This window comes from Erpetoichthys calabaricus, chromosome 15, assembly GCF_900747795.2.
Source record: "Erpetoichthys calabaricus chromosome 15, fErpCal1.3, whole genome shotgun sequence".
NCBI classification, from domain to species: Eukaryota; Metazoa; Chordata; class Cladistia; order Polypteriformes; family Polypteridae; genus Erpetoichthys; species Erpetoichthys calabaricus.
In genome coordinates this window covers 75723244-75751203 of record NC_041408.2, presented here as the reverse complement: position 1 = coordinate 75751203, position 27960 = coordinate 75723244, and the positions used below count along the sequence as shown (strand labels likewise).

Sequence of the window (27960 nt, the reverse complement as noted above, 5' to 3'; positions counted from 1 at the left end):
GCTAATTAAACAATAAAAATAAATAAAAGAATATTGCTTTAAAGTTCACGCCCATTGGCGCCTAAAACTGTCAGTGTTAAAACTTTGCAGTGATGCAGGAGGTCAGGAAGGGGCGAATGTGCATATAGCACGAGGTATATACAGCACATGCGCAAGGCGCTCCCCGCGCGAACCTCTCCACTATCCGGACCGTGTGTCTTTTGATGGGCGGGGCTGGACATCCTCGTCCTTCCTGTGCTCAGGTGAGGTGTTGACGTCACCTCGAGACAGGTGAGGTGCTGGAGCGGGCAGTGCTGGTTAGTCAAACATGGCTCCTTCGCCAGTGCGACCAGGCTGGAAATCGTCACTGGAATTTTTATGCATGTTATTTTGCATACTTTATCCGGCGGTGTCAGGCGTACCAGAACCGGGAGAATGGACAATCACAGTCAGCAACGTGAGTAGCTAGCGCTTTAGCTTGGGAAAAAAAAGAGGGCGTGACGTGATTAAAGCGACTGGGCTGGGGAAAAGCATACACGCCGGCAGCACGGATTCTGACGCCGACATTCAAGTACTGTGGCTCGCTGCTCTGACGAATTACAAGGCCTAGCAAATGGTACCCGACCCGAGCTGAATTTGGTATCGGAGAGACGCGATTTTAAATCGGCGACACTTGGACCCAAATGGTTAAGGTCCAGCCGGATCGGATGTCAGTGCCGGTGGGTTGGGCAGGGGTGGCAAATCGCGTGCCTCCAGTAAACGATCAGAAGGCGGCTGATTTTATTGAGCACGAACGGCAGCACAGGGGGCTACAAGTGACGCCTTTAATCTGCCACGTATGCCACATGGAAAACATTTCTAAAGAGCTCAGCATAATTTTTCTTATTATCACTTGGAATATTCACATACAGGAGTGCATCAGGAACAGGCTAAGCAGTTAAAAAAGCGTGAAAAGCGAAATTAAAGTGTAAAGAGAAATGTAAGCACACACAAATGCATACAAATTGTGTCAGTGGATCACAGATGCCTGCCTTCTAATTTTTTATGTATTGTACAATGATGGCTTTAAAAATACTAGATAACAAAACGACCTTTCAAACAAGCTATTAAGCATTTATGAATAGAAATCTGTTATATATGCAGCATTTAGTAAAATATGACTGAAAGGTTCAAATTTAGGTCTACTAAACTTCTGATTTTTATTTTTTAATTAAGAAATTGCCATCAGTTCTTAGGAGGCTTTCAATTCATTCATAACAAAATGTTCTATCTAATCTATCTGGACATCTCTGCTTAACTTTCTCTGTATGTTATCCTCTGTGTAATTCAAGTTTTGATCACTTTTTGTAGTAATGCTCTCACATACCAATATTACTATCTGTCTGCAGTAATTTAACACATCGAAAAAAATGACAGAAGACATGTAAATACCTGGCAGTGCTTTTCCTGTTGTTCAATAGATGGAGTTCAATTGTGATACAGAAAGATGTGTGTGCCATTTGCTACATTTTAAATGCAATTGAAAAAGTTGTAGCTGCATTTTCATAAGTCTTGAATTATCTTTTAATCCATTTGACATCCTCTCAAATACATGTAAGGTGGCTCATTTCACCTTTCAGTTCATTTAGGTCTTATTCAAAATAGAAGGACATGTTAAGTTATTTGGAGCTTGTAATGCATTTGAGATCTTCAATGTTTGAAATTTGACTGTCAGGTATCGATTTCCCAACTTATCCATTACTTTTGTCCATCTTCTCCAATTTCCTCACAGAAAAAAAAAAGCATGCAAAGTAAGTTAACCCACATTTCTGAATTTGCTTTAGGTGGAGTGATGGCTCTGATGCTAAAGCACTGCGCCGGTACCTAGAAGGTTGCCGGTCTGAATCCTGTGACTGCCAAAAGGGATACAACTCTGTTGGGCCCTTGAGCAAGGCCCTTAAACTGCAATTGCTCCAGGGTTGCTGTTTATTGGCTAACCCTGCGCCTCTGACTCCAAGGGATATGTGAAAAGTAACAAATTCCTAATACAAGAAATTATATAGTTTTTTAATTATATATTAAAAATATATTAAAAAAAAACAAAGGAGTGAGTGTTTTTATGTATTGGTGTTTTTGCTGTGTGGTGGTTGGGTAAGACCCTCAAGGGCTCATTTCTCCCTTGTGCACAGTTTTGCCAGAATAGGCTTTGACTCATTGCAACTTTGTAATGAAAAAAGAGAGTTTAGAAATGGCTGGATATTCCATGTGTCCATTCTGTAGCGTAGCCTAGTCAGTCCCTTTCAGGTTTGTAGAAGAGTGAGCAACAGATTCAAGAAGAGGATAATGGACAATTTGCCACACTGATTTATGTCAAAGTGAACATATAGGTGGTTCCATGCAGGAAGAATGACAATGTGTCTGCTATTGAATTGCATTTTTTTTTAAAATTTGCATCTTTTCTAAAGATTATTTTACTTTGGTATAGTTATGTGAATGGTTTTTAAAATAAATCACTAAAACCATTCAAACTGCTTTCAGATATATATTCTTAAAAACTGGCTTTGTCAATTTTGGTGATGCTTTAGTACTGCTGGAATGAATTATTCATACAAATTCCCCATTTCACTTGATATCATGCCTCTGTTCTGCAGTAAGGAGAGATGTACTTGTCACCTGCCTTTCAGGTAGAATTCTCCTTTCATATTAACTACTCCCTCAACAAGATGTTAATTTAATTGAAGGGCAGAGATTTAATAATACTCTAATTCTGCTATCTAATTTAATAATGTCTGAAGACCCAACATCTGGAAAAGTTATTTTTTAACAAGTACTATATATTCTCAATCTATGCAAATAAAATGTATGCATGTTTATTTTTATTATTTCAAACTTTTAATTTCTGATTAAAAAATACAAACACTGATTCTTTTTTTTTTGTGGTAATACAGTGGTTAGCGAGGTTGTCTCCTGAATCTAAATCAAGATTTATTGTCAATATCCATGTTGATTTTGTACATTTTCTCCTTGTCTGTGTGGGTTTTCCTATGGGAATTCCTGTTTTCTTCCCACATCATGAAAGATGTTCAGGTTAGCTAAACTGGCATTTGCAAAGCCGTGGGTGGGCCTGCAATCTGCTGCATTCGCTTGCATGTCATCTGTTTGGGTTAGGCCTCACCACCTCTCCTCCACATTACTTTAGCAAAGTTCTAAGCACCCACATTTCATCTGCAATCTGGATAAATCAAAAAAGAATTTTTTGAAACATCTCTTAATTGAAATATAGCCATTTTTGATACTTTGAACGAGTATATGCAGTTAGATTCTACAGAATTATGTTTTTCTAGAAAAAAAAAATTCAGGAGACATTTAAATTGTTAAGTTTATTGAAAATTGAGTTAATACCAGGTGGGGCATGAAGTTAAGCCTATAAATCATGGAGGACACACTTGACGTGACCTTAATGACACACCCATCTGTTGTGATCGTCTATTTGTGAGTCCTTCTTTTTATTCAATTTTACATGTTGGTGTCAACCTCTGATATTTGGATGGGTTCTTGGTTTCGGTGCGTTGCTCACAGGAGCGGTACTGCTCCAGTTTTTTCACCAGTTGCTGAATTATGCTTTTCACAGATATACCCACAATGGGGATATTTTTTAGGAATCCTTCACGCATTAACTTGAAGGACTCTGTGCAAGCATACAGCTCCACATCTGGAATGAGCTGCTCTGATGAATTTCACAGAACTAACAAAATGTGCACAAGGCCTTACTGTTAGCTTCACCTGGCTGTGTTTGCTGTTACTAAAACCAGGAAAGGGATGCTTTTTGTGTGTCACCCTGTAATTATAATTAGTTACCATATGTAAAAAGTAAGCAAATTAAAAATCTGCAATAATTTGTTAGTTGTACACTATTTGGTGAATAAATATTGACTTTAAGGAAATCACAATTGACGTTTGTTCTTTCAGGTATTTTTCCATATTAACTTTGCATTCGATATGTGCAGCCTCCTGGCACAAAATATTATTTTGAGTTACATTTTTTTTTGTAAATAATATTTTTTTTTTCTTTTAGACATCAAGCCGAATAATGCTAAGAAAATCTCTTTTCAAGAATACAGAAATTAAGCTTAAAAGTAAGTTCAATTATCTGTTAAAGTGGGGGGAAAAGTCTATTTTAAAGACATCAAAAACATAATATCTCTGATTTATTGAAATATTTGAACTGAAAATTTGACTCGCCATAACCATTACATTTTAATGTTAATTCTCAGTTTGTTTCCTTTTTATATGTTTTGCTAAAGCAAACTGAAATCCTGGTCAAAAAGATTGCAGGTTTGTAAAATGCTGAGTTTTAATTTAATTGTTCCTACATAATTTGTCAGTCCTCAAGCCTTAGAGCATAAACAATTATTAAAGTAATATATTTAATGAGCTACTGAGAGTCATTAGTATAATTTTAATTAAGGAACTTTTTTGTTTTTCTGTCTATTTGTTGTATATTATTAGTTGTAATGTCTTTGTATTTGTTAGCACAAAAGAGAACACTTTATTCAATGATCTAATTATAAATGAGTTGTTTCAAGGATATTTTTGCTTCCATTGATTTTTTAAATTTGAAATTTTAGCAACAAACCACATCAAGCTTTAAAATGTTTTATCAAGTTTAGAGTTAAATGCTGTATATGGACTACTGTGGGTACCAGTATTGGGGTGTGAAATTATCTACTTAATTTACCATTGTTTCATTTTTTTTTTGTTTTTACTTAATTTAAAAATTATAAATAAATCATTTTAAAAATATTTGTCAGTCTGTTCTTTTTATGTTGCGTTATTTTGTATTCATTATTTTTTTTCTCTCCTCATAATCTTCCTTTACAGTTTGGCCTTTTAGCTGTCCAGAACCATTGACATTTACCATCAAATGGCTGCTAAAATACTATCCATGTCACAATGATTATGGTAACATTGAGGTAAATGTTCATTAATTTCTTTCTTCAATATGTTTAACTTTGAAATCATTGTTTTAATCTTTGAAAGATATAAAGTACTTTAAGTGTTGTTTTTTTGGTCTTACATGTAATTTACATTTCCAGTTCATACCCCTTTTTCTGTTTTCAGGACATGTATGACAAGACGGTGCTAAGCCGTGGAGAATTACTTGACCCAAACCCTTTAATTAGAGGAGAATACATTGAGCAAACCTATGAAAATGTGCAATGCAGTGATGAAAAGCTTATGTTTCCAGTACTAAATGTAAGTATAGAATTTTATTTCTGTAATACATTGTTAAAAATTTTCAGGTGTGGATTTCCAAAAGTCAAAAACACCTGTTAAATGGTTAACCCAGAAAGTATAAATTAATGGGGTGTAAAAAGCCTGTCAATTAAATAATTTATTTTAATTTGTAGTTTGGTCTGTGCTTATTAATCATACAGTGTCTCTTCTTGTGAAGTGTTACGTAGTTGGTTTAAAAAACAAAAAAATCATAAAGTTGTGATTAAAAATATTTCTTTAGAATATATATATATTTAAAGGAAAGCAAGGACAGAGATAACTTGGACAATTACTTTCTCAAAAGCATATAAACATTAGAGAATTAATTCTTTTATTTTTATGATTAACTAATGCAAGGACAGTTTTCTTAATCAAAAATGAGAAAAATACCTTATCACATTATCAACCACAGAGAAAACAAAATTAGAAGTGGGGAAGTAATAATAATAATTCTTTGCATATATATAGCGCTTCTCTCACTACTCAAAGCGCTCAGCAATTGCAGGTTAAGGGCCTTGCTCAAGGGCCCAACAGAGCAGAGTCCCTTTTGGCATTTACGAGATTCGAACCGGCAACCTTCCGATTGCCAGCGCAGATCCCTAGCCTCAGAGCCACCACTCCGCCACAAAATAACCAAAAATACTCTTTCAAATGTGTATTTTTTTCAGTTGTGTTAGTTAAATTAGCTTTTAAAGTTGCTAAAAAAATACATTTTATCCTGTCTGAAACAAGAAAAGTACTGCAGTCTACTTATTGTGGTGCACATATGCAGTCTGCTTTAATTCTGGAACATGTTTAAGACCAGCTGCTGCTTTTGTTTTTTTTGTTTTTTTTCCAAACCAATCCAATGGGAAATTTAATTTTTGTGTCCTGTGTTAGTTTAGCATTAGCTCGTGTGTAAGGAAATTTGAATTCATTAGATGCATTATGGGCAGCACGGTGGCGCAGTGGGTAGCGCTGCTGCCTCGCAGTTGGGAGACCTGGGGACCTGGGTTCGCTTCCCGGGTCCTCCCTGCGTGGAGTTTGCATGTTCTCCCCGTGTCTGCATGGGTTTCCTCCGGGCGCTCCGGTTTCCTCCCACAGTCCAAAGACATGCAGGTTAGGTGCATTGGTGATTCTAAATTGGCCCTAGTGTGTGCTTGGTGTGTTTGTGTGTGTCCTGTGGTGGGTTGGCACCCTGCCCGGGATTAGTTCCTGCCTTGTGCTCTGTGTTGGCTGGGATTGGCTCCAGCAGACCCCCGTGACCCTGTGTTCGGATTCAGCGGGTTGGAAAATGGATGGATGGATGGATAGATGCATTATAAATGTACAGTAAAAAGATTTTTCTCCCTACTAGTTTCTATAGCAGCATCTCAGATTTCTGTGAATTACTCAATAAATCTGCACATACCCATTATTTAAGAATCATTTTGCAGAAATATGTACAGTGGAACCTCGGGCCATGAACGTCTCGGACCACGTACAAATCGGGTTACGACCAAAAAGTTCACCAAACTTTTGCATCTGTTCACGTCCACACACTCGGGTGACGAACAAGCCGGTTTCCCTTCCGGTTCGTATGTGCCGATGATTTCCACACGTGTTCAGTCTCTCCCTGTGCATTCCCTGTCCAGCGAGAGAGAGAGAGAGCGCCCAGACAGGGGTGTTTTGGCCAACACTCGGTGGGGCAGAAGGAAGCGGTCGCTCCAGCTGAGCGATCAAGGAGCTGGAGTAACCAGAAGAAGTAAGTAAACAGTTAGTTTACTATTACACTGTGCATTCTATGGTATAATTAACTTTTTTTGTGTTTAAAAATCTTTAAAAAAATATATATTTAAATACAGCTTGTACGGTCCGGAATGGATTAATTGTATTTACATACAATCCTATGGGGGAAATTACAGTGATCCCTCGCTATATCGCGCTTCGCCTTTCGCGGCTTCACTCCATCGCGGATTTTATATGTAAGCATATTTAAATATATATCGCGGATTTTTCGCTGCTTCGCGGGTTTCTGCGGACAATGGGTCTTTTAATTTCTGGTACATGCTTCCTCAGTTGGTTTGCCCAGTTGATTTCATACAAGGGACGCTATTGGCAGATGGCTGAGAAGCTACCCAACTTACACTCTCTCTCTCTCTCTCTCTCTCTCTCTCTCTCTCTCTCTCTCTCTCTCTCTCTCTCTCTCTCTCTTGCGCTGACGTAGGTGGGTGTGAGCAGGGGGGCTGTTCGCACACCTAGACGATAGGGACGTTTCTACCTTCTGTGTGCAGCTGCTTCCTGAAGGACATGCTGCACGGTGCTTCGCATACTTAAAAGCTCAAAGGGCACGTATTGATTTTTGACTTTGTTTTACTCTGGCTCTCTCTCTCTATTTCTCTGCTCCCGACGGAGGGGGTGTGAGCTGCCGCCTTCAACAGCTTTGTGCCATGGTGCTTCGCATACTTAAAAGCAAACAGCCCTATTGATTTCTTTGCTTTACTCTCTGTCTTTCTGACAGACTCTGCTCCTGACGGGCACTCCTTTGAAGAGGAAGATATGTTTGCATTCTTTTAATTGTGAGACGGAACTGTCATCTCTGTCTTGTCATGGAGCACAGTTTAAACTTTTGAAAAAGAGACAAATGTTTGTTTGCAGTGTTTGAATAACGTTCCTGTCTCTCTACAACCTTCTGTGTTTCTGCGCAAATCTGTGACCCAAGCATGACAATATAAAAATAACCATATAAACATATGGTTTCTACTTCGCGGATTTTCTTATTTCGCGGGTGGCTCTGGAACGCAACCCCCGCGATGGAGGAGGGATTACTGTACTTCGGGTCACGACCAAATCGGGTTGCCACCAGAGTTTTGGAACGAATTAAGGTCGTGACCCGAGGTTCCACTGTGCACTGAAGAATACTGAGTAGGTAAAATAAGGGGCAAACAAAAAATACAAAAGCTTATTTGTACTTGTGTAATTGTTAAACTATCAAAGTTTACTGTTTTAAATGAAAGGTATATCTTTATTTTTTGTCACATATTCCTGCTTATTTAAAATAATATTCAGTTCAGTTTATTCTTGTATAGCATTTATCACAGTGTATAGGCTCAGAGCTGTTGTACATAATTTAGAATTCATAATATGAAAACAGTAAAGTACTATACCTACAACCTTGGCATATACTCATTCAAGTTAAACAATAAAACTGAAATAAACCTCACTGGATCACACAAACAAAAGTATGGCAATTTCAAGTCCTGTTAACTTAATAATTGAGATATGGCCCATTAACAATAGAGGAGATGCTGTAAAAATATTAAGTTAGCATTCCTGAAGAAAATTAACTTCTTTGGGGAAACCGTTACACTTGACAGTTGCTGTTGTGATGGCCTGGGCCAACTGGCCACCATACCTCAATCCCACAGTATTCTGGTGTGGCTACAGTAAAATTTAATAATTGCCAGTCTGGCCAGTATATATGTTTTATAATTTGAATAATTTTTTTTTTTTTTTTGCTTCTAAATCATCAGTTGTCTTTTGACATTAAAAGATTTGTCTGAAACATGAATGCTGTATTTCAGGGGAATATATATCATTTTTTTTTCTTTTCTTTTTTTTAATTTCAGATAAGTACCTTGTTGCCTCGTTCTGCATTACCACCACTTATTGATGAAAAGGTGACTTTCACTTTTGCTGATTAATATTTGGAAATAGTTTTAAACCAGGAACCTACACCCTGGGGAACAGTTGCAGAAGTATTTCTGAATAATTATAAAACAAGCACTTTTTAAAAATTGCTGATACCTTGCTTGAACTATACAGTTTGTCTCTAAGACCGACACTGTAGATATTACTGTTCTACACAAGCATTGTTGGACTGAATTTAATTAAATTTAAATTACAGGTGACCTTGCTGTCTATCACCGCACTTCATAATTGTTCTACTCTTAAATTATTTACTTTATTTAACAGGAGAAAGAAAATGAATCGCTAAATGATAAAAATGAACAAAATCCTTCTGACATAGTAAGTCAATGTACATTTTGTAACTGTTTAACCATGCCCAGGGCCGGAAATAAAAGTCAAAGAGTAGATCAGAAAGTAGAACGTTGTAAAGAATTCAAAAACGTTGGCGCAATACACATGCAGAGCAGGTTAGAGATAATGAAAGTACTAAAATTCGAAAGTCTCAAAAAAATATTAAAGTAAAGATCGCATTAGCGCAAACAAATGGAAATTATTACTCAGTGAAATAACGGAACAGCAAAAAGAGATTGAATATATTGTTCGGATTTAAACTTTAAGTCAGAGACTTGTAGATCGTCTCATTTGTGTTGCTATCAGGGAAAAGTAGTGTTTCTTCCCAACAAAGAGGCGTATCCGCAAGAATTAAAAGATTTGTTGTTTGGTGAAAGTGAAATCCACATACGCGAGCGGCAGAGACGCAAAGTGACTGGCGCGTAGCGCAAGCTGGGGGGAGGTTGGCAAGCGAAGCCCCCTAGTTAAAATGTAAAAATAAAATATTAAAATATCTTGGTCACTGAACACAGTTTCATTGAATATGTCACTTTGTTTAGTTTAGTAGTAATTGTCATAAATGGCTTTTGTAGCATCAAATGTATGAAATTTCTAAGCATGTATTATATATAGGAGTACGTGCTTTCAGATGTTGCTATCCATTTTTAATGAGAATAATACTACTTTTGGTAAAATGGTATGTTTGAAAAATTTTTAAGGTTACACATATGTAACAGTTATCCTAATGTTGGTTTCGCATCTTGCTCCATACATACGTAATTACAGTATACTGTATTTATGATATGTCCACCAATATTATCTGCACTCAATGACTGTTCTTGCATTTCCATAAATCATTTTTGCCCTTGGTATGTTTGTAAGAGCCTTGCATTTGTGAGGTGCCATGACACGACTTTCTTTACGGAAAGAGGTAAACACTGCAGTTACTAGCATTTACGTAAATTGTATACTTTGCGTATCCAACTTTGTAAGGCTCAGAATCTTAATATTCATATATTCTTAACATGTATATACACAGATACAGTAAGAGTTGCATTCATTTTCACTTGCTAGATAATTAAGTATATATTACTTGAATTTTATTAATTAAATGTGAATCACATTACTTTAGAAAAAAAGGCTCTGTCTGAGAGGGCTTTGTAAAATTGATGAATCAAATGATTAAGACAGAAATGTCAAAACTACAACCAGTTGTTTCATCTTATGTGTTTTATGTATTTATTTTTTTGTTGTTTGTTTTTTTCCCTAAAGGTAAAAGAATCTTCAAGACGTAAAAGGGGAACTTACAAGGATTTTCATAGTAATGTTCGGGTAATGTTTAATGTTAAAGTTAGCATTAATATACTAGTGTTGCAGAACCTTATTTTGTGTTTTTCTTTTATTCTTTGGAAATATTTTTTTGGCTTTTAAGGGACAAAAATACTGACATATATTAAAAAGGATTTCTAATAACAATTTGTAAAAAAATGTATGTAGTAAACTTTGATGATTAATATTTAGTAGTTGTAGTACTATAAATTCTTAATTGCTGAATGTTCAACCGGCATGCAACCAAAACCTTAATTTATAATAGTGTTAGACATTTGTTTTATTTATTGATACAACTGAGAAAGAGAATGCATTTTTTTGTTCTTCTCCTCATGTAGTATGATATCCTGGCAAAAACATGGAGAGATGGCCCATATCTCCTTCTCCTTTCTTTTAAAGTCCACAAGGAACCAACACATTGGAATCTTACAGGTAAGTCTTTAGCTGGCTGCTTAAAAAATAATATTTCTAAAATAGGGAGTATATCTAGTTGTACTGCAGAGAAATGGCTTATTTTGTCACATTTGTATGTAGCAGTCAAACTGGAAAGCATTTAATCTAAAATTGTTATGGTAGAGGTAGACAGACTGTACTTTTATTAGTTATCTATGGAGACCATAACTTACCAAAAAAAAAAAAATTACCAATTTTAACTTGTACTTTGTGCCTGCAATGCATACTGTGTAAATGCGTTCAATCTCTGTCATTTCAGATGTGTAGTAAAACTGTTTGACAATAATTAAATTGTGAACATGTTGTTTTGTAGCACATGTTGTCATGAAGGGAAGTCATGGATACATATCAGTCACTGAATGGCCACTTCTAATTGTAAGAAGTTTTTCTTAGTTTGGTTCTACAGTGTTTAGCATTATTTGCCACTTTTCATATTTTGTGTATTAATTGACACTTTTATTTATTTGGGTTCTTTGCTTTTTGTCTTTAGCTATGTTGAATTAGGGCAGCACGGTGGCGCATTGGTAGCACTCGCAGTAAGGAGACCTGGGCTCGCTTCCCGGGTCCCCCCTGTGTGGGTTTCCTCCGGGTGTTCCGCTTTCCTCCCACAGTCCAAAGACATGCAGGTTAGGTGCATTGGCGATCCTAAATTGTCCCTAGTGTGTGCTTGATGTGTGTGTGTGCGCCCTGTGGTTGGCTGGTGCCCTGCCTGGGGTTTGTTCCTGCCTTGCGCCCTGTGTTGGCTGGGATTGGCTCCAGCAGACCCCGTGACCCTGGCTGTGTTAGGATATAGCGGGTTGGATAATGACTGACTATGTTGAATTAGTGCAAACATAAGTTAAGTAATTACAGAGGGTATACCAGGTACTTCTCTTACTGTTGCACATCTTCTCATGCACACAGTTTTATTTATTTATTTTAATTATTATTGACATTTTTAATGTTAAATGGAGGGTGTTTCTGGGAAACATTTATTCCACTTAGAATATTTTTATTTCACTGCACATCTATAAATAATGAAACAATTAAATAATAAACATTCATATTTTAATTAGGAAATGTGGGGAGCGAGAGTCTGATACAACACATCAGGCACAAGGGAGGAATTGACCCTGAGTAGGGCCAAAAAATAATAATCACATTGCTTTTTTTTGACCCAAGCAATAAAAAAGTTACTTTAACATTTATTGAAATGTATTAAACTACTGTTGGCTGTAATCCTTCTCATACTTATTGCATAAGGAAGGATCGTTTGACCTACTGTTCGGTTCCCTTTAGTTTGAATATTTTCCCATGTCCATGTGAATTTTCTTTTGGTACCCCTGTTTCTTTCTTTCCACATCCCAAAAACGTTGAGAGGTTAAGCAGTGACTCTGAATCGACTACTAAGGCATGAGAAAATAAAATATGTGATACATCTTCATTGGGAGACACTGGGAATAGCTAAGTATCCGTATATTTTTAGAGCTTGCCTTTTTTTTAATGTAAGGACATGAGGAGCTGGAGCATTTCTGGAGAGGGACATATGAGGATGTGTGTGCACTCACACTCAGAAATGCAGAGTAAGGAATATTTTGTCACAGTTGGTAGTTAGCATTTCTTTCTAGTAGATCCACAGTTAAGTTTACATATTCTCCTGAGTAACTCCGTGCAGTATTAAATTAAACCAGTATATGAAAACTTTTCTTGGCGGGCTTGTTGCTGCCTTTATTACAATAAATATTTCTGGCACTCAGGCATGTATGATTTTTTTATTGTCTGAATTTTGTAAGCTGTAAAGCAAGTATGGTTTTAATGAACACAGTTCAAACATGAAGTATGTAATTATGGGGGATACTGTATACATTTAATGGTTTTTTGCTTTTAGAGAAACATGTCACATGACCACTTATTATTTTTATTCCTATAGAATGTGCATATTTTTAAGTAGCAATATTATTTCAGTTATTGATGCTTATTCCCTGAAATCTTTCCATGCCACCTAAGGTGACTTTCAGTGAAGAATGGCAGGGATCCACACATTTTATAATGAATGCTACAGTACCAGATCACCTATTGTATATTTGGTTTTCCACTACATCCCAAAGATGATGGTGTTTAGGCCCCGTTTGGAAGTGTGTGATTGTGTGTGTGAGGGCCCCAAGATTGATGAAGGTCATTTTAGGGTTGGTTCTTGTTTTGTGCTCAAGTTAGGTCCTTCTCCCCACCGCTATATATTGGGCAATGCAGGTTTTCAAAAATGCATAGACAAATTACAAGTAAAGTGGAACCTCTAGATACGAGTTTAATTCGTTCCTGCAACGAGCTTGTATAGCAAATTTCTCGTATCTAGAACAAACTTCCCCATTGAAAATAAATCCAGTTAATCCGTTCCGTACCCCAAAAATATTAACATAAAAATCAATTTTCCTAACAAATAACACTGATAAATAATATATACTGTAGTCTACCTTTAATAAATAACACTGGTAAATAATATAACTGATTATTAAAAGAATCAAAACAGGTGTCCAAAGTGCAGTAGAGCATTCACTAAATCTTTAAATAAATAATCCTTAAAACAGTTGTGAAGTGAAGGTTTAAAATACACAAGTATAACAGTCCTTTAACATGAGGTTAAAACATCAACAGGAAGCAGTCTTTAAAAAACAGATGACAATCCCCGGTGCTTCTTCTCTGTTAGCGTCTCACCTGCTTCTCCCATGCGGGCTCTGCAACAAGCGAGACACTCTTAATGCAGCTGACCTTCTCTACACCGTCCTGCTTCAGCTGTTTGGCTCGCCTGTTGAGCTACATGTGAGCCTGCACTCGCTCGCTCTCCCGCACCGACTTCCTACTGCTGCTGCTTTCTGCCTCCTCCTGCAACCTCCGTTCTCTCTCCTCTCTTTTCTTTTACTTCTTCTCCCCCTTAACTCGCGTTTCTCTATATATGCGGGGAGGACATGGCAGCTGCAGCCCATCAGCCACAGGAACAATCATGGATGTGGGCAGTTTCCCACCTGTGCACTTAGGTGAGAAACGCAGACACCGCAGATCGCCCTGCGGCTCGCTACTGCTACCACGCCCCCTCGCTAAGCCGTGAGCTATACCCACAGCCTGGCTCGTGGCTCGTTACGCGAGCCAATGCTCATATTTAGATCTGAATTTTTCGCTCATACTTTCCTCGTATCTTGAATTTCTTGTATACAGAGGTGATTGTATCTCGAGGTTCCACTGTATAATATAAAATTGGTGAAATAACCATGTTTTAAAAAGCTTTTTTTTTTTTTTGTGGATTAATAGTTTTACATGGTGATGTGCATTGTGTACATCGTTTATGGCCTGCTATGGTTTGTCTGGTCAGCATGCTACTGGAAAGACCTACTCAGAATACAGTTCTGGATTGCTGCTGTAATTTTTCTGGGAATGCTGGAGAAAGCTGTGTTTTGTGCGGAATTTCAAAACATTAACATTACCGGATCAGCCAGTAAGTGCTTTAAACACTTTGATTTATTTATATATATATAATATATATATATATATTATATACGGTATACTACAATTCAAAAGTAGTATATAGAACATCTCAGTTTTTTCAGTTCATTTGTTAATTGCCATTTTCTTGCCATTGTCAATGGAATTTACAACTTTCTACAGTGTAATATTGTCCCAATAGTAGTACTTCAGAGGGTGTAGTAACACAGTCTGTTCTAACTCTGCTTTAAGACAGAGTTTTTAAGTAATTGACAGAAGTTGGGACACCTGTGCAAATTGTGTGCTTCAACTTACAAGGCTTGATTTACTTTAATTGCTGCAGAACATCTGTAGCTTGTAACCTATTAATTGTTCCCTGAAGAAGGCCTATTTGTAATATTCTGAAATGTCCCTTTTTCAGTTTTGCTAAACTAAACCTTAAATTAAAACCTCTGGAAGTTTACCGCTTACCTTTTCACCATTTTAGGTCATTCATTGCGTTTCAGCTGATTATTTGAAGTAAAACCAGAAAAACTGAGGTGTTCTAAATCTTTTAGCTGGTAGAGTGTGTATGTAGTTTATTAATGTATGTTTCATGCCTTTTAATAAAATACTATTAAATTTTCATAATGCAACTTTAATATAATGTGCCTGTAGGTATTACAGTATATGCTTGATGAATAAACTAAATCGTTGTGCATAATTTTTCTCATGAATGAAGTCACAGAATGTTTTATCAACTTATAAAAATTTGTAATTTAAGTATGTGGTTTTTTTTTTGTTACAATTTACACTTTCATTTTTCTTTAGCTAAAGGTTTGTTGATTTTTGCTGAGCTGATTTCTTCCCTGAAGAGGACCATTGCTCGACTGCTTGTCATCATTGTTAGCTTAGGATATGGAATAGTCAAGTGAGTGGTTTTTTTTCTTTCTTTTATTTATGTGTTTTTTTTTTGTTTGTTTTTTGTTTGGTGTCTGTAACACTACTAACATTTTTGGCTTATAATGCACACTAATTAGCATAAACCCAATCTTTGAAATCTAATTGTTCACCTGATACTTTCTTTATATTGTATAATCTAGAAGCACATAATAGATTGTATTTAAGTTTATATTACTTTTAGATGTCCTATTATATGTTTTCAACATAACACAAAGGGAGAGGTTTAAAAATTTGTAAAGTTTGGCCTTGTGCAGCTGTAGGAGTTAGATTAGCATTCATTCCTCCCTTAATGTGTTTCCATTTTGGAATAAAAATTGAATATTTTAGCCTCCTTGGCATCATTTTGGGCTTGCCATACAGTTACCCTGGCTATATCATAAGTTATGTCAGTGTTTTGGACATACTTCCTAAGGTGGTTGTTTGAAAGACCAGAATCCAAAGTACAACAGGAATCCATTCATAATAGACTGTAAGAGCATAGGAGTATAGGAAATATCGACTAAAAAAGAAAGACCTGCTCACGTTATGTATAGTTCATCAGTTCAGATGAAAGAAACACCCACAAAACTGTGTGTGAAATTCAAACCAGTTCATGCTGTAAGAATTTGGATGTTTCTGTGGAAGTCTGGAACAGACCTTTAAAAAGTATTTAGGTAGGAGATGGACTGAATTGTCTTCTCTTTTTATTATATGTTTTCTGCTTTTTGGGTTTTGAAAGGGACGTCATGTAATTTTCATATGTGTACAAAGTCCTGTTTCGTCAGGAAATCGTCTTCAATTTTATTTAATGATTTAATTTAAACAGCATTGACACTGCATGTTCATAATCGTATTAGTGGAACACATAAATGTGGATATCACAAAGGCTTTGGGGAAACATGTAGGTTTAATATCTGTCTTTTGATAAAATCTTCTTATACAATATTTCAATTTTAGTTATAAGTATAGTTCAGGTATAGTTATAGTTATAATTTATCACTTTAGTAATTCTTGTTACATCTTGCCTGAAGAAGGGGCCTGAGTTGCCTCGAAAGCTTGCATATTGTAATCTTTTTAGTTAGCCAATAAAAGGTGTAATTTTTCTTGGCTTTTCTCTTAATTCTTTGTTGTAACTAGGAGTGGGTTGTATATCCAAAAAAATATATTAAGGTCTAATTACAAATTCTGGCAGTTTCAGTAGGTTCTGGTAAGTTTCAGCCTGAAACTTGTTTTTAAACAATTATACAATAAATGCACCTCTGATTTGTACAAACACTTGAAATGCTATGCTACTCAAATGTATTCGGTAGCAGGTGTCACCCTGTCTGGCTTGAACCAATTACAGTTCCACTTATTTCTCACTTGCTTCTGCTTCAGACAGATTATACTGCTAACTAAATTGACTTTACTTAAAGAATGCAAGTTTTTAGGAATTTCATAATCTTTTTTTTTTTAGCACAACTGAATTAAATGCCTTGTGTGTCACAGTTAGATATATAATTGATGTGGAAACCACATTTAACACCAATCACAGAAATAGTTTGCCATTACCCGACTATCTTAGGCTGATTTAACTCAAAATTAGCTTGTTTTAAAGCTTTACAAATTATTCTGGCAACTTGGCAACTTTAAGTTGAATCAAATGAGAATAAAAATGTTTGAAGGGTTTGCATATTTATTTTTTGTACAGTTGACATAATTCTGTTGGATGTCATAATAGTGTGTAAATGTATGTTTAAATTAAGTGGATTAATTTTATCGGCATAGAATCACCGTTCACATTAGACCGTCATGCAGCCACATTACCAAGTAGAGTAGTTTTTCCCCTGAGTTAGGTGATTTTTTTTTTCTTTTCTTACATTTTCAAAAAGGGGTAAAAGGGCTATTTTTTTGGAATGTTTTTGAGAATGTTTGTGAAGTATTTCAGTTATTTTCTTTGGCAACATGTTTAATTTGCATTAAGAGACCATCCTTTTTTTTTTTTTTATTGTAAGTTATTGCAAGGAGAAATTTGGGGATCTTTATTTATGTATTACAGTACCAGAGACAGATAAGTCTGTGCAAATAACAGTACTTTTTAATTTGCCGAAGATTTGTATGGTGGTGAAAATGGCTTTATACTTGTGTGCCTTCAATAATTTGCCAAGCAGACTGTACAGCCGACATCATAGCAACATGTTGTTCTCTTTTTGAGGACTGGACGTTCTGTTAATAGATTAATTTTTCATAGTTGAATATCTAACAGTCTGGACATTTTCGATTGCTTTGGTTTGGCTTAACTTGCTGGTGGGTAAAAAAAACTCTTTAGTTATGTGGTTACGCTTTGTATAGATTAATTTTATTAAGTAGATTAAACAGCTTAATGATAAGGATTTAAAATCATTCGTAATGCAGGAATGGCATACTTGGTGGTACTACCAGATGGGATTAAAGGCTTCAAAGAGAAATCAGTTGTAATATTCTATATACCATATGTTATTTTGCTCAACTGGAAAAAATCCCAGTTTACTCTTTGTAACAATGAGAAACTGATATGCAGTGTTTTCTTATTCTAGAAGAAATCTCTTGCCCTTTTAAGTTTTTCAAAACATGGCAAGATTTAATTAATATAATTTTAAAATAAGCACAATGGCCCATGATTAACTCTCTTACACTATTAGCTGTTTTATCACATTTAATCAAAAATTATGTTAGATGGGGCTGTCTATCCATATTGCTGTTGTTTTTTTGGGCGGAGGCTGAATGTAGATTTCACTCTTTTTCTATTATGTTCATATATTGTATCTGTTATGTTCGTATTAGTTTGATTAAACTGTGTGCCATTTTATTTATTTTTTTTATTAAAAACAAAATACATTATCAAGTCTGCTTAATCAGAATCTTGGGGGGCCTGAGGCAGCAATGAAACATCACTCTGGGTGACATTCTTAAATTTGCTTGTTACACACAATTCACACCAAGACATCTCTTTTAAGACACTAGTAAACTGTCATAAAATCACATTTCCCTTTTCTTTGTACTTGCACACGTGCACATGTATTGTAATCGCGTGTTTTATGTTTGTTTTAGCACATTTTCCACTAATTTTTCACATATCTGTAAACACAAATCCAAACCATAACAAGTATTTTGTCCAGCACACTGGACCAACCAGTTTATTACCCACTCCTAGTGGCAACTGTGATTCCTTCATTTAGAAAAGTTTAAATGTAACTTTTTTTTTTATTTAGTGTTTTTCATTTATAACATAGATATATTTGTTTGACACAAGTAATATCATTTTTTCCTTTTTACCTTAATTATATATACTGTATATGTATATACAAAAAACTATCTCTAAATATATAGTAATACATTCAGTTCTAGTATTGCATAAATAAAAGGCTGCATACAATTCCTGTTGGTTTTGTTTTTCAACAGACCTCGATTAGGGACGGTGATGCACAGAGTTGTTGGATTGGGGGTCCTATATTTTCTCTTTGCAGCTGTGGAAGGAATATTAAGAATAAGTGGGGTAAATCTGAAATATTTATTTTAATTTTTCATAAAAGTCCTTGTTTATGATTGTTTAGTGGTGTGTAACTGTTTCACATTTTTAAAAGGTAACTCTCTCGTGCTCTACTGTGTTTATTGTTGAATTAAAACTCATCCTTTTTAGATTCTTTTTGTGAGCCTAGATTTTTATTGTTTTTTTTAACACAAAAGATAATTTGATAATTAAGAACTATTCATGTGTCACACCAACTATTGGACAGGGCTGGATTAACCATTAAGCAAAATAAGTATGTGATTAAGGTATCAAGGGGAGGGGGGCACTGCAGACATTTTCCATTGCTGGATTACCGTGGACCATACGGTGAAAAACAGCAAATGGTGCTGCTGATTCGGGTTCCAAAACGGGGCCCCAGCTTCAGCAGTTTCACTCATATGTGCCTCATAAGTTCAGTGCAACAACAAAACGTGAAAACAAGATTCACTCATGCCAAACTTTATAAAATAATAGTAGAAGACAATACTGAAGGTGACTTTCCAAATGTAGATGTTTGCTTTTGTATATTTTTAACGTTAATGGTCGCAAATTGCTCAGCTCAGTGTTCATTTCCTCAGTTGAATTATATTACAAATTCCAACAGAACAACTATGCAACAAGGCAGGCTGGATGCCTCATCTCTACAAGCAGATGTGTTACATAAGATTAGTTTTGGAGCATTTAACTTTGCAATTAGAAAAAGAGAACCTTTCAAACATAAATAAAGCAAAAGTATACAAAAATGAAACTTTTCCATCTTATTGTAAGTTTTCTTTCATTTCAAAAAACAAAATTTTATTTCATGGTTTATTATTGTGTTATATTTTGAATTAGATACACAGGGGGGCACCACAGTGTTTGAAGTGTTTAAGGCCTTAAAAGGTCTTAATCCAGCTCTGCCCTTAGGATACTAAATGTGCGACAAATGTACTTTACTGGTGAGGAAGGTTTGTGCCAGCCAATTTAAGAAGAAAATATTAAATCTGTTTTTCAAAAATGTACCATTAGTTTATTGTCTAGAAAATGTGTTAATATCATGAAAATATACTTATGATTTGTGTATTAAATATTAGTTACATAGACATACTAATGTAGCAAACACAAATCACTTTACAGGTTTGGTACTGAAGACCTGTTTCCATATTTCTGTTACTAAAGCCCTGACATAGTAAGCATCTTATTCAGAGCTACATAGCGAACTGAAACAGCAACCTCATAAATAAAACTGTAACACTTAGAGCCACTTGAACGCACCACCTAGTGAAATGTAGCATGGAAGGCTAAAAAAAAAAAAATATGTCATATCCGATCAAAATATTCCAAAGATTTTGATTCTGAGCATATATTTACATGCTGTAAGAAATGTAGCAAGTTTATAAGCTATTATAATTTTGCTTGTGCTTACTGTTAAATTTTAATATAACAAGCTTTTGTGTTTTTTTATATATCTGATTAATATTATGAGGAATAATATATGCTTGTTTCTTTTTTAACTTATTAGGGTCGAGATAACCCTGGAGCTCTGATAGCTGATATTGTGTTAGCGATCATTGATTCCTGCTTTTTGTGGTTCATATCCTTTTAATGAAGTGCTAATAGAGGTAAAATGTATAGTTCCAGGTTTATGGAGACTTAAGAGTGTGTCTGAAATATGTATTTTTTTCTGAATACTCTATGGATGTGTGCATTGTTTTTTGAATAGAATGTACTTGAATACCATCTTGATACTGTATATATAAATCTCATTTAAGAGCACCCTGAAGTTTTGAGATGGGTTTTTTTGTTTCATTAGAAATTCACATTAAATGTGAATTTAAAGTAGTGAAAAATGTAAAATGATGCAAATTAATGATATCTTTATTAAAGTGAGAAACATAACCCGATACTATTTGTATTATCATTGTCTAACTCTCTTATTCCTGTACAGGGTCAGCTGGAGCCTATCCCAGCTAGTATAGGGCATAAGGCAGGAACAGACCCTGGACAGGGCATAGGTCCATCACAGGTCACACACACACACACCCCATCACACACTGGGGCCAATTTAGGAAACGCCAATCCACCCAACCTATGTGTCTTTGGACTGTGGGAGGAAACCGGAGCACCCAGAGGAAACCCACACAGACACGGGGGTGAATATGCAAAATCTACAAAGAGGAGACCTGGGACATGAACCTTGGTCTCCTTACTGCAAAGCAGCTGTGTTATCACTGCACCACCATGCCACCCTATTATCTTTTTGAAATTTCAGAATTTTTAATTTATCTTTATCTGACATATGTGCTGAAATAATATTGATTAACCCGAAATATATTTGGTTATTCAGGTAGCATTTACCTTAGACTAAAATTGTATTAAGTGTGTGGAGGCTTTTGATATTCAATGTAGGTGTTAAATATCTGGACTCATGGCTGCTTTTTTTTTAGAGATTTGGATTATGGCTTGGACTTGCCTAGCACTTTAAATCAGTAGAAGAACATTCAAAATAATTGTAAAATACAAAGAGTTTGAAGTTGTAGTTTGCTTAATTGTAACAATTAATACAACAGACGTCTATGTGTGTCCGTGTTCCCCCTATATTTGTATTTCAACACAAACGATTCTAACCTTCCAATTTTAGTTAGCACTGTTGTGGCTTTACTCACTACTTCCTTATGCAGGTGGATAACTTTTCACTAAATGCCTTTACTGAGTTGCCTGACATGCAAAAGTTTGCGATTTCATTACAATTCCAGAAAGTGTCGGAATCATAAAATATAATCTGTTCATGATCCATAATGATCCTACACGTCAAAAATGTTTGAGATGCCACTTTCTTTGGTACAACTTCAGGTTCACCATCATGTGAATGTCGCAATAAAAGAAAATAGATTTATCACCTAAGAAGTATGTTGTCACAGTATTGTTGGTGCATTTAATATATATGTAATATTTAATAGGGCACCGTCAAGAGGAACAATTTACGGACAGTTTATTTTTCAAACAGAAGAAATTGTCACACCTATTGCTCAAACATTTGCATTGTCTAAAATATTTTATATATCAAGTTCACAGAGTGTTACGTTTCTTCATAAGGCTTACACTATTGCTTGCTTTTCAGTGTCATTTCTTTATTAAACGTAGCAGTATATCTAATTGCATATCCTATCTTTAAGACTTTATAGTGTTTATAGATGTGTATTTTTCTAAGTTGCTTTGCTTTCATTTGTTTTTGCCAGCTGTGCCTTTATTACACGAGAACACGAGTTGTGTTGTTTCCAGCATTATGAGCTGTAGCCACTACCATAAACCCTTTTTGTATCATGTAATCCTCTCCTCTTAGGTTTCCTGTTTGGAGTAAATTTAACATACAGTACATGCCATATAAATAGATATAATTGTAGCAAAGTGGTTTTATGAAACCTCAGACGATAACACAGATTTTTTCCCTCGCATGTAATTATCATTTACTTATCTTTCATTCACAACAGTGGTGAAGTTTTCAAGTACATTTTATTTGTGTTTATATTCTGTCTTGGCAAAATAAGGTTTGATTCTGCAGTTTTAGAGTATTATCTATTTATTATATTAGGTTTTACAGGGTTCTAGTCTAAAATTAAATATGTACTTCATGGAGAAAATATCATGTTTTTGTGTGTTTTTAATTTTCCTTAATATTTCTGTACATATTTGTCAGCCTGGCTCAAACTGTTAAAATTTTAAAGCTTAGAAGAAATCAAATAAAACTCTCTCTTTATCGACACTTTACAAACACTTTAATTTTTGCAATCCTAGGTATGTATGCCTTTATTTTTGATTGATTATAAAATGTACCTAATCTGTAGAGCTTGAAGACATTTGCTTAAAGTTTAAACTGCAGGTTTTTTTAAGTTTGCTCTGCAAAATGTGTAAATGTAAAAATATTATAGAACTCTTGCATGCAGTTAAACCAGGTCTTGATTAGGTTTCCATAATGACTCGTCCTTGTGCTCATATATATTTATATATACAGTATACTTTATCACACTTTTATTTTTTTATTCTAGCCTCTTTAGTATTTATGGTTTGGACAGCAAAGAATTTCCAGTTAGCAGTGTGCCAGTCTGTAAGTGCATTTTCTGTAATGTTTGCATTTTGTAGCAATGACATCTGCTGCATGAATTCATTTGATAGAAAGTGCAATTTTAAAAGTTTAATAAACATTTAATAAGTTCTAAATATTTTAACAGGACTGGATGGAGCTGTGGGTGGACGATGCTTTCTGGAGATTTTTATTTTCAATTATTCTTTTGGTGATTATGTTTCTGTGGAGACCTTCCACTAACAATCAAAGGTATTTCTTGTGGAAGATGTACTGTTTCAGATGTAGTAATGTTTGGGGTTCCAATTAATTTCATTTTGTTGTTAGGTATGCTTTCACACCCCTGATTGATGACTCTGATGATGAAGAAATTGAAGAATTTTCTGTATCAGAAAATCTAGGTATTCACAACAAACTTGAAGGCATGCTTTGTGTTGCATGGGATGTGAAGGAATTGTAATCTACAATATGTGAATTCTGAAAATCTTAGAACATTCAGTTTTCAGTTTAAAAGATCCCAAAGCAGTGAGGTCAACTGCGTAGATTAACTTGCATCTGGACATTATTAAAAGAAGATTACCTTGTATGAGATATGTATAATTAAAAATATGTTTGTCTGTTCTAGCTGATGGTATTAAATTAAGATCATCAAAGTCCGAAAGCAATGGAAGAGCAAAACCAGTAGATGGTGCAATGGTCAGTATTGATAATTATTGGCATAAGCCTGCAATTGTTCAGAACAATGTATACTGTATTTAATTCAGAAAGTAGTGATTAGTGAGTTCAAATTGCTGGATTCTGAAGTGGAGATTCCAAACCTCTGGGTTATATTTTTCTTTAAATGTCTTTTACTGCCTTTAATTCAGTTTGCTTAATTGAATGTCTTTATTGTATTCTCCCCTTATACAGTAGTTATTAATATTATTTAGTTTAGTTCAAGTTATTGAGCACCTGATTTTTTTTCTTAATTCAGTTGGAAATAATCCTGATTTGTGACTTGGCAAAAAAACACGAGAGCCTGAACGCTGTTTGTTAAAAAGCCAACATTACCCTCTGATTAATGATTTGGTTGGATGGAGGGAATTCCTCTTCAGAAATGTTATACTGGAAATTGATTTAGTTTTTATTGTACAGCTATATTCATATAGTGTACTATATATTGTCAAGATTCTTTTATTGGTAATGTGGTCCTAAAAGTTAAATGCTTACCATTTGATTTTATTTACATATACTGATTTTTTTTTCCCCATAACTTGACTTTGTGGTATGTAAAGATGAACAGATGTAAATTATGTTTTTATTTTGGAAGCTGTCAGTTTGAATTTGCTGTTTATCAGGTTTCCAGTAATCCTAAATTATTTTGAAGGTTCCAGTTTTTTGCATGCATATTAATATATATATATTCCTTACTCAAAGTTTCTCCATCTGAAATTTCGTAGTGAGTTACTCAGATAACATGCTAACAATGAAAGAGTATGTAATTAGAAAAGAGAACTTAATTACTAGTCACTGATGTAAAAGACTGGGATTTCATGTTAAAAATGTAGCTCGGAAGATTCCATATGTTAGGAGTACATCATGCACTGAACAAAAATGAAGTAAAATCGTATATGAGATATATATTTACAAATATTTTTAAAAAGCACATATAAAGGTGGTTATTATTTTTTTAGGATGAAGATCTAAAGTGGGTTGAAGAAAACATTCCCTCTTTGTCAGATGTGTAAGTGCTGGTTTAATTTTTTGTTGTGTTTTTACATATTTTCAGTTGATTCCTTTTGGGCTTAATTGTTTGGCTTTTTTGTAGAATTGTGTGAATTAATTGTGTTTGTGCAACTGGCCTTTGAAGAAGTGATTTTTGGAAAAGTTCCTAGTGTGAATAAATAACATTTATTCCAATAACTTGTGGTGTATTGTTGTGTCTTGGGTTTGGGGCTCAGTGGACCCACAACATATATGACTGGCAACTCTGCTGTGCGGTATGAGTGGTTGCTTGACCACAATTTCTAAAAATCACATAAAACTCAATTTAGATGCCTACATGTAAACATCGCAACAAGTCCTATGTCGGAATATGCTTTTCTTCTGCAAAAGGCGACCAGTTAGGAAGTGAGAGGTTGTAATGAGCAGGTCCCAATCAGGTCAAAGGCATGTAATAAGTATGAACCAACCAGAGTGCAGCGGAGTCTGCTTTTTCATAAATCTTGGTCTTTGCCTGTCTACATTAAAACACTGCAAAGGGCCTTTTTAAATGTGTCCGGCTCTAGAGAGCGTTTTCAGAAGTGTTTATTTTCATGGGTTGAAAATGCTGATGTAGTGTGAATGAAAGTCAAAAACGGAGACAAATGGCTGCGTTTTTAAATGAAAACGTGGTAGTGTTGTGTAGGTAGCCTAAAAGGGCTACATCAGAGGTTTCATAGAGCAACACAGAAGAAAAAAAAGGGTAGAAGTTTGCACTTTTGTTTTATTTCTATCTTGTCATCTCATATATGAAATGTTTGAGTGTACTTCAAAAGTTGCAGTTTGACAACACAATCTAAATGTATGTGAAAAGTCTTACCATATGTTAATATTATATCTGTTATTAAAGTTGTGATGTTCTTTATTTTAGAGCACTTCCTGCTCTTCTGGATTCCGATGAGGTAATAAATATTCTTCTAATTCTAAATATATAATTGTTAATCATTTTTTTTGTAACTAATGTATCAAATTAATCTTTTTAATACTTTTTAAATAGCATTTCATACTTTTGATCTGTGTCTCCTGTCACAACAATCCAAACTTCCCAGACATTCCTAGAAGATCTCGGAGATCTTTCTGATGAATATTTGATTTCCCTTATAGAAAGAAGGCCACGTGTGTGTTTGGCTGTTATATCAGCAAAAGGTGGCTACTTTGATGAATCAAAAATTTGAATAAAATTTTGTACACGTTTATTTGTTCTATTCCTTGATTTCATCAAATATTAAGACATTAAACTCTGTGCAATTTCCTTAAAAACTGAACAAAACTTAGGTGTTCTAAAACTTTTGACCAGCAGTGTATACTCACTCGTGTACATTTTATTGAATTGCATTTCCTTTATTTACAACTGCAGTTGTGCATTTTAAGAATAGCCATTTAATAGACTGTGCAGGTTTCAGAGTATCGTTTGTTTCCTCCACAGGAAATAATGGTAACAAAGTATGAGATGTCAAAGATGGAGTGAGTGAATGAAGGACCTTCGACTTGGTGTCAGTGAAGGACTGTTGTGAAATATGCAAATGACTCCGTGTTCATGCGGACACAGTCTCCGTAGGACTGAATTCCTCCTAAGGATGGAACAATGGATCTTTTTCATTTTTGTGTTGTCTAACAACAACTAAAAAAAAAAAATCTCTCCTTGAATAAAATTGTGAAGCACTTGCAGTTTGGCCACTAGCTCAGTGTTGTCCTGCCTAATTTTATTAAGTGGTAAAATACTGAATATGCAATTTAAAACTTTCTTTCATTCCAGTGACGATATTACCGATGTGTCTATTTGCCTCTTTCAACCAAAAATTCAGTGAAAGCTTTAGCCTTAATTTTCATGGCAGTGTGCTTCCTGACGCCACACTTTTTAAAATTCTCACCTCGTATGTTTGGCAAGCGAGTTTTCAGAAATGGAGGCAAATTTGTTTTTTTTTTCTCCTGCATCAGATTTGATAGATCAGTTTTAGGGTCACAGCTACTGCGTTTTAAGCCTAAATAAAGCAATAATTGATCTTTTCCTGCACTAACTCTTCGTGTGTATATTGGACCGATTTTAGATATTAATTAGGAAGAATGGCAGCCTTTGTGATTGCTGATTATGTGGAAAGTAAGGAGATGTCCTTTAAGTAGCAGTTGGGCCTAAACAGATTTGCACCTCAAGATGAAGGAAGGTAGTATCTTCTACTAAACGTCATTTCTACAACGATCAGGTGTCTTTGAGTTAAACTGATAAATGTCTTTTTCAAAGGAATTTGTTCTTTAATTATTCAATTGAAGTTAATGCAAAGTTATGGTAATTTATTTCTTTTTTTTTTTTTTATTTGGTTTGTTAAAATAGTAACCAAAAATAAAGAGTAAGGAATTGCCGTTTATATAAGTTTGAAGTTAACAACATATGCCGAGTTGTTCCGGTTGAACTAATCAGCAGCACACAAAGATTTTGTTTTGTAAATGCGTATTTATATGAGCTTTTACTGACAAGTTTACAGTCGCTTTTTTAATTTATGGTATTTGTCACTTATGCCTACACTCTGCTGTTTATGTTTAATGAACAACTGAAGATTAAGTATTTGTTTTTTTAACTTATTTATGTTATGTCCTCAGGATTTGAGAATTTCTCCTTTTTTGCCTTATGTAAGAAGGTTTGTGTTTCAATCACTGCATATATATATATATTGAAAGCAATATAATACGTTTATGTAAGGGAGAATTATTGATGGTCTGTGTTCAAAAGATTTTATTTCTGTATACCTGAACCAGTATTGAAGTTATGGATTTTTTTTTTTTTTTTTTTTAAAAGGGTGTTTGTTTAATTAAAAGTGGGTGTAAAGGCAGCTGATGTCGGTCTGCCCAGTCCTTCCTGCGCCTCGGACTGTTCTGGCAGCTCCTCTCAGTCTCCGTTACAAGGCCCTTCCCTTAAATCACTTTTTGACCTGTAAATTGTCAGGCGTTCATGTTGCAAGTATTCAAATTAGAAGAGCACAAGTGTATAGGTGTAAAAAAAAAATGTACAGATTTCTAAAATAGGGTTTGAGCCCAACAGATCTAAAAAAAAAAAAAATCTAAGGAGCCGCAAATGTGTAACTACGGTGAATACAAGTCAGGGTTGGGCGTGATGGCAGAAGGCAGTCTGTGATTAAAACTCTTCAAATTGTAAAGTGTTTAGCTGTAGAGGAAAGAGTTTAAAGTCTACTTTTATAACCCTTTGTGTTAAGGGGGGATTTCCACAGGCCTATATGCAGAATCGAGGACTTTGAATAATGACAAATTG

The 27960-nt window shown here is 35.0% G+C and overlaps 2 protein-coding genes across 4 annotated transcripts in view; both read left to right on the top strand.

Moving 5' to 3' along the window:
* The window catches only part of mertka (c-mer proto-oncogene tyrosine kinase a), a 171876-nt gene that overhangs the window by 129986 nt on the left and 13930 nt on the right, over positions 1 to 27960 (top strand). The window lies entirely within an intron of this gene.
* tmem87b (transmembrane protein 87B) lies at positions 116 to 27960 on the top strand. 3 transcript variants are annotated; one of them, XM_051919645.1, is made up of 21 exons: positions 116 to 436; positions 4034 to 4094; positions 4840 to 4931; positions 5080 to 5214; positions 8823 to 8873; positions 9169 to 9222; positions 10486 to 10545; positions 10881 to 10974; positions 11309 to 11370; positions 14278 to 14461; positions 15259 to 15358; positions 18787 to 18883; positions 20400 to 20475; positions 22568 to 22672; positions 22924 to 22982; positions 23107 to 23210; positions 23286 to 23359; positions 23584 to 23654; positions 24632 to 24681; positions 25570 to 25600; positions 26125 to 27960. In XM_051919645.1, exons 1-21 carry the CDS (start codon positions 308 to 310, stop codon positions 26164 to 26166), a joined length of 1731 nt encoding a protein of 576 aa, XP_051775605.1. In that variant the 5' UTR covers positions 116 to 307; the 3' UTR covers positions 26167 to 27960. The 3 variants fall into 3 exon arrangements, with proteins under 3 accessions (XP_051775605.1, XP_051775607.1, XP_051775606.1); XM_051919646.1 differs by having other exon boundaries at positions 118 to 436; positions 18790 to 18883; positions 26125 to 27959; XM_051919647.1 differs by lacking the exon at positions 9169 to 9222.